At 52.3% G+C, this 14,341-nt stretch overlaps 5 protein-coding genes across 5 annotated transcripts; 2 read left to right on the forward strand and 3 right to left on the reverse strand.

Annotated features, from left to right (window-relative positions):
* Nucleotides 1-25: 25 nt before the first annotated feature.
* On the reverse strand, nucleotides 26-4,030 carry PUB1 (E3 ubiquitin-protein ligase pub1). Its single transcript, XM_062916094.1, has 5 exons — nucleotides 2,936-4,030; nucleotides 2,776-2,871; nucleotides 2,070-2,717; nucleotides 1,882-2,008; nucleotides 26-1,823 (listed from the first exon to the last, which is right to left on the reverse strand). Exons 1-5 carry the CDS (start codon nucleotides 3,305-3,307, stop codon nucleotides 1,606-1,608), a joined length of 1,461 nt encoding a protein of 486 aa, XP_062762109.1. The 5' UTR covers nucleotides 3,308-4,030; the 3' UTR covers nucleotides 26-1,605.
* Nucleotides 4,031-5,048: 1,018 nt separating this feature from the next.
* On the forward strand, nucleotides 5,049-6,987 carry QC763_711000 (uncharacterized protein). The gene is made up of 3 exons (XM_062916095.1): nucleotides 5,049-5,554; nucleotides 5,612-5,758; nucleotides 5,816-6,987. The coding sequence occupies exons 1-3, from the start codon at nucleotides 5,474-5,476 to the stop codon at nucleotides 6,785-6,787; spliced, it is 1,200 nt and encodes a 399-aa protein (XP_062762110.1). The 5' UTR covers nucleotides 5,049-5,473; the 3' UTR covers nucleotides 6,788-6,987.
* A 63-nt stretch (nucleotides 6,988-7,050) lies between these two features.
* QC763_711010 (uncharacterized protein) lies at nucleotides 7,051-8,352 on the reverse strand (the record flags this gene model as incomplete). The annotated part of the gene is made up of 1 exon (XM_062916096.1): nucleotides 7,051-8,352. The coding sequence occupies one exon, from the start codon at nucleotides 8,350-8,352 to the stop codon at nucleotides 7,051-7,053; it is 1,302 nt and encodes a 433-aa protein (XP_062762111.1).
* Nucleotides 8,353-9,561: 1,209 nt separating this feature from the next.
* Nucleotides 9,562-12,576, reverse strand: QC763_711020 (uncharacterized protein). The gene is made up of 2 exons (XM_062916097.1): nucleotides 11,146-12,576; nucleotides 9,562-11,085 (listed from the first exon to the last, which is right to left on the reverse strand). The coding sequence occupies exons 1-2, from the start codon at nucleotides 11,380-11,382 to the stop codon at nucleotides 10,054-10,056; spliced, it is 1,269 nt and encodes a 422-aa protein (XP_062762112.1). The 5' UTR covers nucleotides 11,383-12,576; the 3' UTR covers nucleotides 9,562-10,053.
* QC763_711030 (uncharacterized protein) lies at nucleotides 12,495-14,095 on the forward strand (the record flags this gene model as incomplete). Its single annotated transcript, XM_062916098.1, has 4 exons — nucleotides 12,495-12,702; nucleotides 12,782-13,104; nucleotides 13,157-13,638; nucleotides 13,693-14,095. Exons 2-4 carry the CDS (start codon nucleotides 12,859-12,861, stop codon nucleotides 14,093-14,095), a joined length of 1,131 nt encoding a protein of 376 aa, XP_062762113.1. The 5' UTR covers nucleotides 12,495-12,702; nucleotides 12,782-12,858.
* Nucleotides 14,096-14,341: the final 246 nt, after the last annotated feature.

Genomic DNA, 14,341 nt, shown 5'->3' on the forward strand with positions numbered 1-14,341 from the left:
CGCTGATCTGGCATCTGAATGTTACCGCATTACGACACTTTTCGCGATGATCCTTCCAAGCTGATTTCAGCAAGATAAAGAATGTTACTAAATCTATATTAACAGAGGGTGCAGCGCGATAACAGAGATGCATATCAAGTGTGGTCTTCGGGATCCAACCGGGTGTGTGAGCAAGAATCAGTTGCCATACCTAGACGGGGATGCAGCTATTCATTCAAACTTCCACGCCACTCGAAAAGCCGGGATTCTCTTGACCCTCAGTATATGAGGTGGCTGAACATGACTACAGAGTTTCGTCTTGATGGCTGGCATAATCACAAACCTACCTCCGTAAATGATATCAGTGACCACCCTCTTCGATAGCGACTTACAGTGGTTGCATTCTGGTGCTGGTCCCCGCCTGGGTTCACCGTCGACTATTCGAATTGAGGACACCAAGGCTACAGAGGTTGTCATTGGGGTTCAATCTGAAGATGAACAGACGTCAGCAAACTTGTGATGTTGGGCATCAACTCCTCAACCCCCCATGTCTCAATGTCCCTTCAAGCAGCAGGAGTCAGCATAGCCGCCCGTCTTTCCGCAGCAGTCAAGCAATCGTCCGGCCCAGAAAAAAAAAACCTTTTCCCCTGCTGTTTGCATGCATTGGGTTGATAGCCACCGGTAAGCCAATCGTAAGAATGCCGCACCGGGCGACCAATCAAGATCCGAGCTGCTGCACACAGATATCACCACTTCGTACAACTTCTCACAGCTCAAAAGATGAAAATGCGTAGTAGTAGAAGGAAAAAAGGGGAATCATCGACTTTCCAATTCATAACCCTCGCGTGGTTTTTGCCCGTTAGGCCCATTGTGTCCAAACCTTAGCACCGAATTTTTACAATCTTCCCGCTTTCCATCCCAATCCAGTCCCCAGTCCAAGTGCATACTCCATCCGATATTAGGTGTCGGTCGTGGGACCTGTCAGGAAAAGAAGACAGACGTACAGGAAAACTAGCCGAGCGACTCCACGTTCCACCTTTTAATAGAGCGAGTATACCAAAAATGTCGTGTTCTCATCAGATATCAAGAGCAATGAGAAAATGGGAAGTCAAGCTAAGGAAAAGGGCCCGAAAGTGTGCTCCCATGTGGTATCCTGAGCAGTGAAGAAGAAAAAGAACAGATCAAATCATTGTGAGAGGCGTTAGTCAGATCAGAACCAGAGAAAAAACAAAGCTACAAAATCCCAAGAAATGTCGAAAGTCCAAGATCAAAATCAAACCAAAATCAGAAAAGATCAACAGAGGTAAATCGTGACGTGAAAATATCACCAGCAAAGAAGAGAAACAACAGAGAGAAAACGCATTCGAAAACGAGAAGAGTAAAGCATCCGAAGAGAGGAGGAAGAAACGCAATAGCAGGCCCCAGATCCCAAACCCATATTCCCGAAATATCCATCCGAACCGTTGTTCATCGTTCAGATGATTCTCAAACCGCATGGCGAGCGCGAACGATACGACGTGGATTCATGCGCCCACGCGCCAGGGCCTTCTGGCCAGATGAAAGAAAGGAAAGAGGCTTCGCAACTTTTCCGCCGCCGCATCTCTGGTATCGACGAGACCCGGACAACTAACCCTGGTAACCAGAATAGCCGTTGTTGCCAAAGTTCTGAGGCGGGGCCTGGCCCTGGTTCCACTGCTGAGCATTGTTCGGGTTCGGACCCTGACCGCGCCCGTAACCGCCAGCACTGGGGGGACCACTGTAGCCCATGGGGCCACCGCCGTACGCAGCAGGAGACTGAGCCTGAGCTCCAGTGTAAGCGGCCTGCTGACCAGGACCAAAGTTGCCTACAAACACAGTTAGCTAGTTGGTTGCAATCGCGATCGGAATGGAGAAAGAACATACCACCGTACTGGTTAAAGTAGGTAGAAGGAGTTCCTGGATAAGCGGGGGTCTGCGCGCTCTGAGGGCTGTACGCCTGGTTGGGATCGAACTGAGCCTGCTGAGCCTGAGGAGTCTTGTCCTTGCCCCACTATATATTGTACTGTTAGCACTCGAACATGACAAAGTCAGGATGAAAGAATGGTACATACGCTGCACTTGAGGGGGCGACCATTGACATTGTAGCCGTTCAACTGGCAAATGGCCATGGCCGCATTTTCATGGGTGTCCATCTTGATGAAGGCAAAACCACGGTCCGCCTGGAAGCGCGACTCAACCACAAAACCAAAGTTCTGGAAAAGCGGGACCAAGTCGTTCTGGGTGGTGTACGGGGTCAAGTTGCCCACGTAGCAAGTTGTCTGCCAGGCCGGAGTCTGATTGACAATCATATCGTAAGAGTGAACGCCGTGGGTGGGGAAGTGATGATGGCCGTAGGGGGTCGTCGGGGTCATGCCCATCTGCTGCATGGCCTGCTGCTGGGCAATCGAAGGCTGGCCCTTCTGGTTGGCCCAGTTGCAACGGATGGCGCGAGAACCGAGCCACTCGCCGTCCATGGAGCTCAAGGCCTTCTCAGCCTCGGGACGGTCGCGGAAAGCAACGAAGCCATAACCGCGAGAACGGCCAGTCTTCATATCCCACATGACACGAGCCTCGGAAACTGAGCCGAAAGCGGAAAAGGCCTGAAGAAGGACCTCATCGTTGACCTCGTTAGAAAGATCGCCAACAAAGATGTGGAAGTGGTTCGAAGTGTCCTCCTTGTTCGTGTTGTTCGACTGATAAGCCCAGTTGACACGAATTTCCTGTACAGAAAAAGCGTCAGCTTCAAGTAACAAATCATCCAAGAAAACTCGAACTTACAGCCTGGTGAACACGACGGCCGTTCAAAGTCTGCATGGCACGCTCAGCCGAGCCGGGATCATCATATTCAACGAAGCCATAATTGTAACCCTTCGCCTGTGGCATTCAAGTCAGTCAATGTTGCTTTGTATCAGGCCATGAACTCGATAGTGCGACTCACGTTCTTGTCCGGGATGATCTTGACGTTCTGGACATGTCCAGTGGTCTCGAAGATTTGACGGAGAACGTCTTCGGTGACGCGGGGGTCGAGGCCACCCACGTAAAGGGCCCGTTTATTGGGCTCGGGAGCGGCACGACGGGCGAAGGGGCCACCGCTCGTGGGAGAGATGATTCCACTCTTGTCGCCGCCGCCCAACGGCGATGTGATCGCAGTTGGGATGGGGTTGGTGTTCTGCGGGATATGGAGGGGCGGCGGGGGCATGTGCGCCGGGTTGCCATTGCCCTGGCCGTTCTCGTAGCCGGGCGCGCCGGCGTTGGCCTGGGGAGGAGGGGGGAGTTGGCCGGAGGCCGAAGCGGAACCGTTGTCAGCCATTTTGTTTGTTTGTTCGCTGGTGGCCGGTGGATGTTTATACGGAAGTTCTTGAAGAGTTCGAAGAATCGCGACGTTGGGCGAAGCTGGCAAGGAAGACTGTCGTCTTCTTGGCAAAAGAAAGCCCCACTGTGAAGCTGGGCCGGCAAGGAAGCAAGCGAGCAAGAATACTTTGCGAAAGAAAGAACCGGAGTGCTGGTTCCTGTTGTCGCAAAGTGGAGAGAGATGTGAAAGAAGAGGAAAAGCGTCAAATAGAGCAGAAAAAATTCCGACTCTTGTAGTCGCGACTGAACCTGGCGGGGCTGTTTTGAGCCTGGCCAACGATGCGAGATGCGGAAAGCGGGGGGGATAACGACAACGTCAGCGCCTCCTTCCCGGTGTCGATGGATTCCGCTGAGTTCCGCGCCGAGAGTGTACGGGGGTAGAAGCTTGGAGTTGAGGGCTGTCGTCCTAGCTTTGCGATACTTGCGATATGACAGCTAACGGTAGGAAAGCGGAGACAAGCTCAGCCAGGCAAAACTGAAAGGTAAGGTTGGTGATGATGATAAGAGAAACCGAGACCAACAGTGAGAAAAACAGACAATCAAAGGAGAAACCCCCGAGAGTTGCTAGCAGCTGGCAGCCCGGTATCTGCGCCGACTACTTGACGAAGGAGAGGGGAAACAAGAGAGAAAAAACCCAGAGAGTGAGGAGAGCAAGGAGGTGATGAGAGGGGAAGGATTTTGCTCCAATCGTGCCATTGTCCTGGAATTGAGAGAAGCGGCACACAGTGCGGCGGCACCTTGATTGGGAGGGACGGCCTGGCCCCTCTGGAGCACGCTATGCCTATCGGTGATCCGTGCTCTGAAGTCGTCCCGTGTGTCTCCCTGCAGGGCAGCTGTCAATTGGCCTGGATGTAGTGGCCAGCCTTCTATCACGCAAGGCTATCTACGGGGAACCGAGGAGGGGTGGTGTTGGTGTTGGTGGGAGCGTTTACCAGGCACCAACCATTAACGGAGGCTGTTTGGGGCCATCTAGAGAGAGATGGAGGGACGAGTACAAGTGCAACTGGACTCGTGCTGGTACGCTTCGAACACAATCACCTAGTTGCCTGTTTGCGTTCTGGATGTGGCGTGTTTGCTAGCCGAGTCTTTGGCTGTCCCAAGCAAGGCCAAGTGAAGTGGCATGCATGCATGTTCCAAAGCATTCGCATCTTGTGCGTCTCACCCCAAGGCAACATCTGCCTAGCTGTAGCCCGAGATGCTAGGGCACACACATGCTTAAGTTCCTGTCACGCAAGGCCTCGTTGTTTTAAAGACAAAAGGGTTTCCTCCATTTCTTGAGGGGCAAAAAGGGCAAAAGGAGCAAAAGAATACTTGTATAATTCGAGTACAAAATCATAAAAACCACAGGAAACCCTGGGCACGTGAGATACAACGCTTCAGCACTGGCCCTGCCCACTGCACCAAATAAAAAAAAATAAGCTTAAAGACGGGGATACTTGTATATATATATATATATATATATATATATATATATACATACCTTATCTTTTTATCGGGCAGATGTTATTTTCTCCTACAATTTCTTCTCCGCCAGTTTGAAAAGGTCTTTCCATCTATTCCTTTGTTGCGTTTGCTCACTGATTGCTTTCGGTTCACTGGGATAACACTTGTGAGTGAGATAGGGGAGCACTGGGGGCAGCTCTTAAGAAACGAACTGGCCCCACCCACCTATGGGGTGCCCCACTACAATTTCTCTCATTGGTCACCAGGCAACGATATACTCTGGAGTAGAGAAGCGCTGTAAGCAATCAAGTCAGGGTCAACGACTTCAACTTCCAAAGCTTTCAGCAACTGAGAGCAAGGATTTTGAGAGCTAAAACCAGGATTTAATATCTCGCCTTTTCAAGTTTGTTTTTCTTGTCAGGCCCGCTTTTTGGCAAAGACAAACGACTGGAATGGGGATAAGGACCATTGTCAGTTGTTGGTGTGTTTGAGCGTCTGTTTTCTTCTCGCCAACCACCCAACCAATCCCGCCAAGTCCTACCGTACTCACAAGGAACTCCTGGGACGGACGCGCTCCACGATCCATATCATCGGTACCACGCAGCACTTCATTCCGGTCCTCGGCCTCAACACCATCTGCCCACTCACCACAGCTGGGTAACATCTTCAGCATCAACTCAGGATGGCGGCACCCTCTGCTTCTCAAGTGAGAGCGCCTAAAGTGCCTGTGCTTGAACCTCTTGAGAAGGGACTCAACGAAATAGTACGCTTCTTTTCACAGAAGACCATGGCACATGTCTCTGTCTAACACAACCTCCAGCTTGTCCTCACCGGTAAGGCCTTCAGAGCAGCTGGCAAAGATCCCAAGAAGGGAACACCGCAAGAGACAGCCGCAGCCATCAACGCGCAGGTCCCGGCGGTGATAGGAAGATTCAACAATGCCCTGGATGATCTAGAGTGTGATCTCGTAAGTCAAGGTCTTCCAACCGCCAGTGGCCAATGAGCGAACACTTAGCAATATCAGCTGCGAGCAAAAGCCGTCCTCCTTCGAGATCTGAATCAGTTGAAGGCAAACCAGAAACCACCTCCACCGCCAAAACAAAAGCCGGTAGCTCCTTCAGCTGCCTCCATCCCGCCGGCGCCTATAGAGTCGCCTGTCATGGCAAAGAAAGCTCAGGTCTTCAAGGGAAATATGCCAGGCTCCAGTCGACCAGCGCCTTCGCCTGTGGCTGTTCCTGTACATCCCACCAAACAGGAGAACAAACCAGTGGCACCCATTCCAAACATGGGGGGCATTGATCTCTCGTCTCCCGAACTGAAGCACTCACCCAGTCCGAAAACAGTCCCCCGGAGCAAGCCGGTGAAGAACTCACCGCAGTTGGCTTCAGTGGCTGCTGCTGCCGCTGCCGCAGGACGACCTGCCAGTGCTCCGCCCAAGAAGGAATCCAAGATCCTCCCACCGCAGATCCCTAGGCCGGGTACTGCGGCACCACAGTTTCCTTCCGGGCCTGCTACCATGCAGGCCAAAGCCGCTTCAGTTCCTGCTCGGAACATGTCCGCATCTCCAGCCATGGCGAACAGCACGCCTGTTGCTGGAGCGGCACCACAACAATCCCAGGGGCTTCCACAGGCCAGCAGCGACAACTTCTTCACCGATATGACCTTTACTGTTGCACCTTCAGCCGAACAGCCAGGTCAGCACCAGCAACCACAGCAAATCGATATGAGCAAGCTTGATGGTTCGAATAACTTTGGTGTGGGGTCCGGATCATCGACCATGGACGTTGACAACGAGATTGACAACTTGTTTGAAGACATAAGCATGAATATGGACTACAATTTGGAAGGAGGTGATTCTGCGGGCGATAACAGCAACTTCAACGACATGTACTTTGACCTGGAGGCCAGCAGCGGTGCTACCACTTCGGGCAACAACAATAATAACGGCGGCGGCGGCAATAATCTTGGGCTGGATGATTTCGGGTTCCCTCAATAATGGGTGGTTATGGCAGAGGTGCGGGGTCTGGAGTTGTTCTTTGAAGCGTTACGGCATAGCGAATGGATCAAACGGAAGTTGCAGGCAAAGTCGAATAATTCTTGTGGTCTCTCTTTTAGTGGTGATATGATATTGTGTAGCACGATGATAAGAACATGAAATATATGCAAACGAATTACTACTTGCAGGTCAACCCTCAAGGCCCCTGAGTAACAACAGGAAATATATACAAAACGAACCACCACTTCCCAGCCAGCCACTCTCTAAGGCCCCTGAGTAACAGCATACAACCCCTGAATCTTTTGCCTGAACCTCTCATTCCTCCACCCCTTCCACTCCCGATCCATCAACCCCCACGTCTCGTCATAATCCACCGTCCCCTCCCTGATATAGTAACCCCCCTGGATAGCCCAAACAGCCCACTCGGCATCGTTCCCCTCGAGGTACCCCACCAAACAGTCCAAATACCTATGATCCTGCTCGCTGAGGCCCCCGTACTGAGAGTCGACCTCACTCCCCTGCATCCCAACCCCAAACTCGCTCATGATTAAAGGTCCAGTGTAGGGCCTGTCCTGCTCCAGCACAAACCCAGACCAGAACCCATACCCAGCCTTGACCAAGTCACAGTTTTTGAACGGGTCGGGGAATGTCACGGTGAAAGAGTAAGCGTGCATCTCCCAGACGTTTTTCCCCTCCCACCCGGAGGTGTCGAGCATTCTGGTCTTGAGATGCACCAGATCAGTTGACGACTGGGCGCCCCCGACGAAGATGAGCAAGTCTTTGTTTGCTTGATGGACTAGATTGCCCGCTCTCTGGATGTTGGCGTACCAGTCCCTTCTGCCGTTCAAGTCCTGCAGGAGAAACGCGCGAAGTTCGTTACGTAAACCGAGGCCGACGACGCCGGGGTGGGACTTTGCCCAGGTGGCCATGAAAGCTAGGGAGGAGAGCCAGGAGGAGGTGGAAAAGAAGCGGGAGTTGAAGGGGTTGTAGCCGGAGGCGGTGTCCCACCAGCCGTTGCCGTCGGTGAGGTTGCAGCACCAGGAGGCTTTGGAGACGTGGTTATCGAGGATGGTGATTATTCCTTTCGACCAGAGGGTGTCGACTACGGCGGCAAAAACGTCGAGGGTGGTGGTGTTGGGGGTTATCCAGGGGTTTTTGGTGATTATCAGGGGGTAGATGTCGTTTATCAGGGCGGGCTTGGACTGCTGCTGGGAGACGGTGGTGAAGGAGGTGTGGACGGGGGTGGTGGGGCCGGAGAAGGTGAGGTCTGAGGAGAAGGTGAGGCGGACGCAGTTGAAGTTTTGGGTGGCGATCCAGGTGGTGATGTAGTCGAGGGGTTGGCGGGAGAGGCCCTCGGGGATGTTTGTCTCCAGATGGCCGGCCCAGTTGATGCAGCGGAGTTTGACGCGCTTGTTATTTGCGTCGAGGATCCAGCGGGAGGAGGCTGATAGGGGGAGGGGTGGCGGGGTAATCACTCCCGGGGTTGGGGTTGGGTCTTGAGGGAGAGGGTTGGGGAGGGCGGATATGCCCGTGACGAGGGTGAGAAGGAGTGACAGGATCTTCATGGTGCTGGTTGAAGAAACAGACCTGCTCGGAGGAAATAGAAAGGGAAGCCTCAAAGGGTAGATATACCCTCCCCTGGACGAGTCAAGTCTTCCCCCGGTGACAAGCAACGGCTATTAGCCCCCTCTCGGTCGGACAGAGTATTATTCGACAAAGTAATCAGTCTCTCAAACACCAGTCATGAAAACCACCATCCAAAAAAAACGAATGTAAGGTATGAAGAAGGAATCGTGAACCACAAAAAGTCCAAGAACCACTTACACTCTCGCCACCGTCCATACCACCCATCTATATACTCTCCCATCTCAACGAACATCCTCCCCTACACCACCCATTAGCCACCCCCTATCTTTTCCCTCCCCTTTCACAGGCTGGATAGGTCACCGGTCAAACAACCAATAACCAAACAAAACCCGGGTGGGTTACAATCTGCCATCAAAAACAGGGTTTCGTACCTCCGTGACGTTACCTACCTACCACCACCGCTCACCGCACACGTTTCCATCAAATTGATCCCCCAAACCCCATGAAAAAAAAAACAATCATTCGGTAGTAATCAACAGAGTCAAAGCTGACTTTGTATGTTACCTTTCTCCCTAACCCCCTGCCCAACCCATCTGATTGGCCACCCATTAGATACGCACCTGTGACCGGGCTTTTCCTCTTCAACGAATAACAGCCCCACCCTCACATCCCAAACCCCTTGCAGCATATAAAGTCCCTTTCCATTCGTATTATTCCTTAAAACCCTTCGCTCCCCTAAATCTGCCGAAGAACGGGATCAATATTGCCACCATCAAGAAGGCAAAACGAGGTCTACTTGCTCCCGTCCGCCAGAGATTCACTCGGCGAAAGAGCAAGTAAGTCAGGCACAGCTATCTGATTGGTCGGATGAAAATAGTGTTGAGTTATGGCACCCAAACGCCAACCACATGGACATCACTCCCACCATGTGATGATGCGGGGCTAATAACTTTCATATGTAAATGTGAGGCCTCAGCCTGCGTGATGGCCTGTCTCGGATACCCATCTCTCTTGTGTTGTACAACAAACATCACGTCAAACCCGTCTCAGTCTGGTGACGCTTCAAGTCAAATGCTCATACACGGGAAAAGAAGGCCAGGAATTACAGGTCAGCACCCCGAATAATATTATTCCAAAATGCTACTTTCTCTTTCCCTCCCACTTCCACACCACAACATCTTCACCCTCTATCTCTCCACCCCAAACCTCAATCTTCATCAAACCCCCAACCATAAATATATACCCCCAACCCTCTCATCATTGCTATGTCTGCGTCATAAAGTCGTAAAGTGAAACATTAACAAAGTCCAAAAAACGAACGCACTTTCTCAACGCTATTACCAAAGCAAGCAGCCCGCCATGCTCATGCTTCTGGACCACCAAAAAAAAACAAAAAAACAGTCATGTGTGTGCCATGCATGCATACGCCAAAACTATGTGTGCTAAGCCCAACCCCAAAAGTCTGTCGTGATGTGACGAGACAACAACTCCAGTCAAACTCAAACCTCTCTGTCCGAGACAAGAAAAGAGTGACTTGGCTTGTCTCATCGGGCATTTCGACAGTGTGAAAAAAAGAAGAAAAAAACAAAGAGAAACATGTCCAACGAACCAGAAACAAGGGTATCTATCCTTTTTGAAGAGCCAACAATGAAAATGAACACGAAAAAGAAAAAAAAGATTCAAGCAGCGGGAGGGGTGGGTGCTGGCGCTGCCACCTTGGCTTCGAGTTCCCTCCTCTTGGCCAAGAGGCTTTTGAATGCTCCCAGGCATCGAACCAGCGCCTCCTCGTCTGTCGCGCAAAACTTGTAGCTCTTCTCGTCCGTGATGATCTGCAAGCAGTGCTTCTTCGTCCTGCTCATGGGGTCGATATCGACCACGTTAACAATGTTGGATAGGTAGGCGATGAACAAAACTGACGACTCCGAGTCGTCCTTGTAAAGCTTGAAGTTTCTGGGTCGCAGTACGGCCCATGACTTCTTCCACTGTCGCACACCTCCCTTGCTCCTCAAAAAAGACATCCACCCTTGCCAGATGATCCGGTCAGGGTCTTGCTCGAGATTGATGCCGCTTGCCTGGCTGGCACTAGGTACGGCTTGCGCCCCTGGTGCTCCTACTCCTTGCGGCGCCTTGCTTGGTCCGCTCGATGCCGTCGGGGGAGACTGGACGCCAAGACTCTCAAATGACGCCCCGTGAACCCTCTGGACATCATAATCTGAAAAGTCCGAATGCGATGCGAGCTCAGTTCCCGACATGCCTGAGGATTCCAGATGCGATGGCCGCCGCGGGGAGGGCCTGGCAAAGGTTCGTGGCAGGGGTTCGAGCGGCTCTGGGGAGCTTGATGCGAGCCGATCCATTGCGCTCGCAGTGTTCTGCGGGTCTACTTCGTGAGTCGGAGAGGTGTTGAAGAAAGAAGGCCGTCGCACTGCCGGGCTCGCCAAAAACATCTCTTCCTCCTCCTCTTCTATCCTAGCACCCTGTCTGATCAGATCCACCCATTCTTGCGCATCTTGCTGAGACGAAGCCTGAAAGTGGTAGTTTTTGGAGGGCGAAAACAAGCCAAACACATTCGGGCGCTTGTTCTTGGGGTCTTTGAGCATGGCGACGGCAGTCAGATCTGCCAGGTGGACCTTGTGTCGGAGTTTTTCCTCTTTATCCGACTTGTAGATTGAGAGTGTACTTGGGCGAAGGACGATGTAGCAAGTTCTCCATGTCTACCCAACGCCTTGTTAGTTATCATGACACGCACAGTCCAAGTTCAATGGTCCACTTACCTTTGTCTTTCGCGCACGCTTCTGTACGTAGCCACTCTTGATAACCCGGTCAAACTCGAAACTGCCATTTTGGTTGACTGGAGAGTAGGTGTCTGCAAGGCGGCTCATCAACCTGGCTGTCGGCTGCGGTGGGATCGCAATAGAGGTAGGCGGGAGTTCGACGTATTCGCGACGAGCCTCTTCTGGCTTGGCGCCAAGCGACATGGTCGCCAACTGTGTCTGAACCTCGGCGACCATGGTGTTTTGTGCATGTAGATGAGAGGTGGTATCGAGCAGTGAGTAGAGTGTTGGTCGATCGATCGGGTTGACAGGAATGCTAAGCGAAAGACACCCTCGTGGTAAGAGACAGAATATATGACCGAGCCCGAATGACAGGTGGTCAAGTGGTGTGAAGGCGTGGACAGAGCAGGAGACAGCGGCGCAGGGGCTCCCGATGTTGAGATGCAGGAACCAACCGATCGCAAGAAAAATAACAAGTCCAACACCACGAGTGGGTCACAGTTCCCAAGATGCGTGGAATGTCAGTGTCTTGTGCCCCAGGATTGCTTCACAAGGCGCGCACCGCAGGACCGGACGAGTCCGCTGGGCTCGTGCCGCAACAGACTGTGGGTGGTGAAACCGTCTGCAAAACTGGGCGTTGCCAACCACCAGATGTTGTCAGGATGGCCTCCGAAGATGCGGCCTGTTTGTTATAGTCTATGTTAGCTGAGTCGTAGCCGCGCGCCGACGGTTGAAGCCGGCCAACTCGAGCTTAATGTGTTTCTCGGAACTCGTGAGCTGTTGCTGGGTCGGTTCGAAAAGACGAGACGAGAATCTCCATCTGAATATACGGAAAGAGCAGTTTTGTTTGTTTGTTTGGAAGGGCGGCGATATCAAAAGTCCAAAAACAAAGAAGACGAGATAAAAAGACGAGTGAGCGTGAGACTGCGACTGGGTTTCAGAGATGACGGCGGCTCTCCACCGTTGGCTTTTGTATTGCATTCCAGGGGCTGATTGGTGCACCGGTGATGGACAAGCACCATGCCCGGGTGGGTCAGCGCCAATCTGCCGGCTGCCAATGTCGCCAAGACCCATCCGACAGGGCAAAAAGCTGGGGAAATGCTTCTTTTTCTTTGCTGATGGTGGAGGGGCTTTCGACATCATCGCGCTGCTCTGCTTCCATAATTACGTAGTCGAAATCATGCTGCATACTGAAGCAGCAATCACGAGGACTGCAAATACCTACAGTACATACACGGGCAGACAGAGACTTATGCAATGCAGCCAGAAGAATGAAACGGTTTTCTCAGGCCGTTGGGGTGTCCCACCCAAATCCAATAGACCGGAGATGAGAAATGATGGACGAGAAATGAGGGGTGGGTTTCGGCCTCGGCGGAGATCATACTGTTCTCACGACAACACACAACCTTCCGAACCGACCGGTGTCGACCGAAGAAGGGAAGGTCGGTTCTGTCCGAGTTGGAGGGGGCGAGGCTTCCAATTGTTTGTGGAGATGCGTCTCATCGCAGCATCCGGAATGACAAACGTTGCCGGGGAGGAGTCAGCCGGTCAGTGACAGTAAGAGCAAGACGCCATTGGCTGGCCGGACAGACTTTGAACCGTCAGTTGACTTACAAGTGACACTATCTACTACAAGATGCTTTTGAACGCCTTGCCTAGCCATCATGTGTGACTTGACACCCATCATTCAATGATAGCTCCAAGCTCACCATCATGGCCGCCTCCAAGTCCCATCCCAAGAGCCAGCAGGTGGCCGAGCAGGTTCAGGAAGAACTCAACGGCACCCCGTACAAGCTCACATCTCTTGAACCCTTGTCAGGAGGACTTGCCAATTTCCTCTTCAGAGGTCGTCTCACCAATCCGTTACCCGACTCGTCCCACGATGTTGCCATCAAGCATGGAGAGAGCTTCATTGCTGGAATGCCCGAAAGTGACTGGGTGATTCCCACAACTCGCTGCGTTAAGTTTCTGGCCGTTTTAGCTACAACTCGATGTCACTAACACACACCAGCAAGTAGAGGAAGAGTGTCTCAAAGCCGTTCAAAGCATGCCAATGCCAGAAGCGCCCTGTGTGACCCGGACACCCAAAATCTACTACTACAACTCGGATACCAACACTCAAGTCCAGGAATATCTCCCAGATGCCATCAGTCTCAAGGACTACGCCCTCAAGCACTTCTCCGCAGCCCGTGATGTGTCCAGAAAACCAGCATGTCTCGACATTGGCAAGAGTTTAGGCATATGGCTCCGCAGTTTCCACCACTGGGCAAATCAGTCAGAGCAGTCTGGTCTGCGTGGAGCACTAAAGTTGAATGCCAACCTCCAAGAACTGAGACACATGACCAATTACCAGACGTTGGTTAGTGATGTTGACACTTGTCCAGAGATACTCTCGGATGCAAAGGAGGTCTTTGAGAAAGTGGAAAAAATGGCAGCAGAAGAACATGGGAGCGGGAAGTTGGAAGTCATACATGGTGACTTCTGGACGGGAAAGTAAGTCGATACCCAGCACCCTTGTGTCGGTCCCGTTGTTCACAGTATCCCCAGCACACTTCTCGCAGACCGGCCCCTTGAGGATGACAAACGCCCAAACATCTTCATCGTAGACTGGGAAATGTGCCAGCTGAACGTCCACCCCCTTGATCTAGGGCAAATGATGGCCGAACTCTACGAACTATTCCTCTTCAAGGGCATCGAAGAAGGCAAGTGGATCATCGAGGGTTTTGTCTCTGGTTACGGCAACATCGACGACAAATTCGCCTATCGCATTGCCATCCAACTCGGCACTCACCTCATCGTCTGGGGATCTCGCGCCCAAGGCTGGGGTACAGAAGAGCAAGTCGCAGAAGTGATGGCGAAAGGCAAGGAAATCATTGTCAAGGCGTGGCATGAAGATCGCACGTGGTTTGAGGCAGGAGATTTGGCTTGTCTGTTTAGTGGCAGGTCGTGATCTGCGATTTCCGTGATCCGCGAGGTGGTTTTGCCGGCGGCGGCTGTTGGGTGGTGGTGGTGATGTGAGACGAGAGGGCAAACAGCCGCTTTTACCACCATTTCCCGCCTTGGGAAGTCCGGATGGGGGAATGACGGCTCGTCGAAACTGGAGAGGCAAGTATGCAAGATTTTGACAAGACGGATTGGTTCCTGCTGGGCTTTGAAACTCTGGACGGCGAGTCTCGAGAGGCCGGCTCGGTCTGCA

The sequence above is a fragment of the Podospora pseudopauciseta genome (genome assembly GCF_035222475.1).
Source record: "Podospora pseudopauciseta strain CBS 411.78 chromosome 7 map unlocalized CBS411.78m_7, whole genome shotgun sequence".
NCBI lineage: Eukaryota > Fungi > Ascomycota > Sordariomycetes > Sordariales > Podosporaceae > Podospora > Podospora pseudopauciseta.

Coding starts and splice junctions, on each gene's coding strand:
- PUB1 (XM_062916094.1), bottom strand. CDS start 3,307: ATGGCTGACAACGGTTCCGCTTCGGCCTCCGGCCAACTCCCCCCTCCT. Junction 2,718..2,775: donor GCCGTCGTGTTCACCAGGCT/GTAAGTTCGAGT, acceptor TTTTCTGTACAG/GAAATTCGTGTCAACTGGGC. Junction 1,824..1,881: donor CTACTTTAACCAGTACGGTG/GTATGTTCTTTC, acceptor CTGTGTTTGTAG/GCAACTTTGGTCCTGGTCAG.
- QC763_711000 (XM_062916095.1), top strand. CDS start 5,474: ATGGCGGCACCCTCTGCTTCTCAAGTGAGAGCGCCTAAAGTGCCTGTG. Junction 5,555..5,611: donor AGAAGGGACTCAACGAAATA/GTACGCTTCTTT, acceptor CACAACCTCCAG/CTTGTCCTCACCGGTAAGGC. Junction 5,759..5,815: donor ATGATCTAGAGTGTGATCTC/GTAAGTCAAGGT, acceptor TAGCAATATCAG/CTGCGAGCAAAAGCCGTCCT.
- QC763_711020 (XM_062916097.1), bottom strand. CDS start 11,382: ATGGTCGCCGAGGTTCAGACACAGTTGGCGACCATGTCGCTTGGCGCC. Junction 11,086..11,145: donor AGCGTGCGCGAAAGACAAAG/GTAAGTGGACCA, acceptor GGCGTTGGGTAG/ACATGGAGAACTTGCTACAT.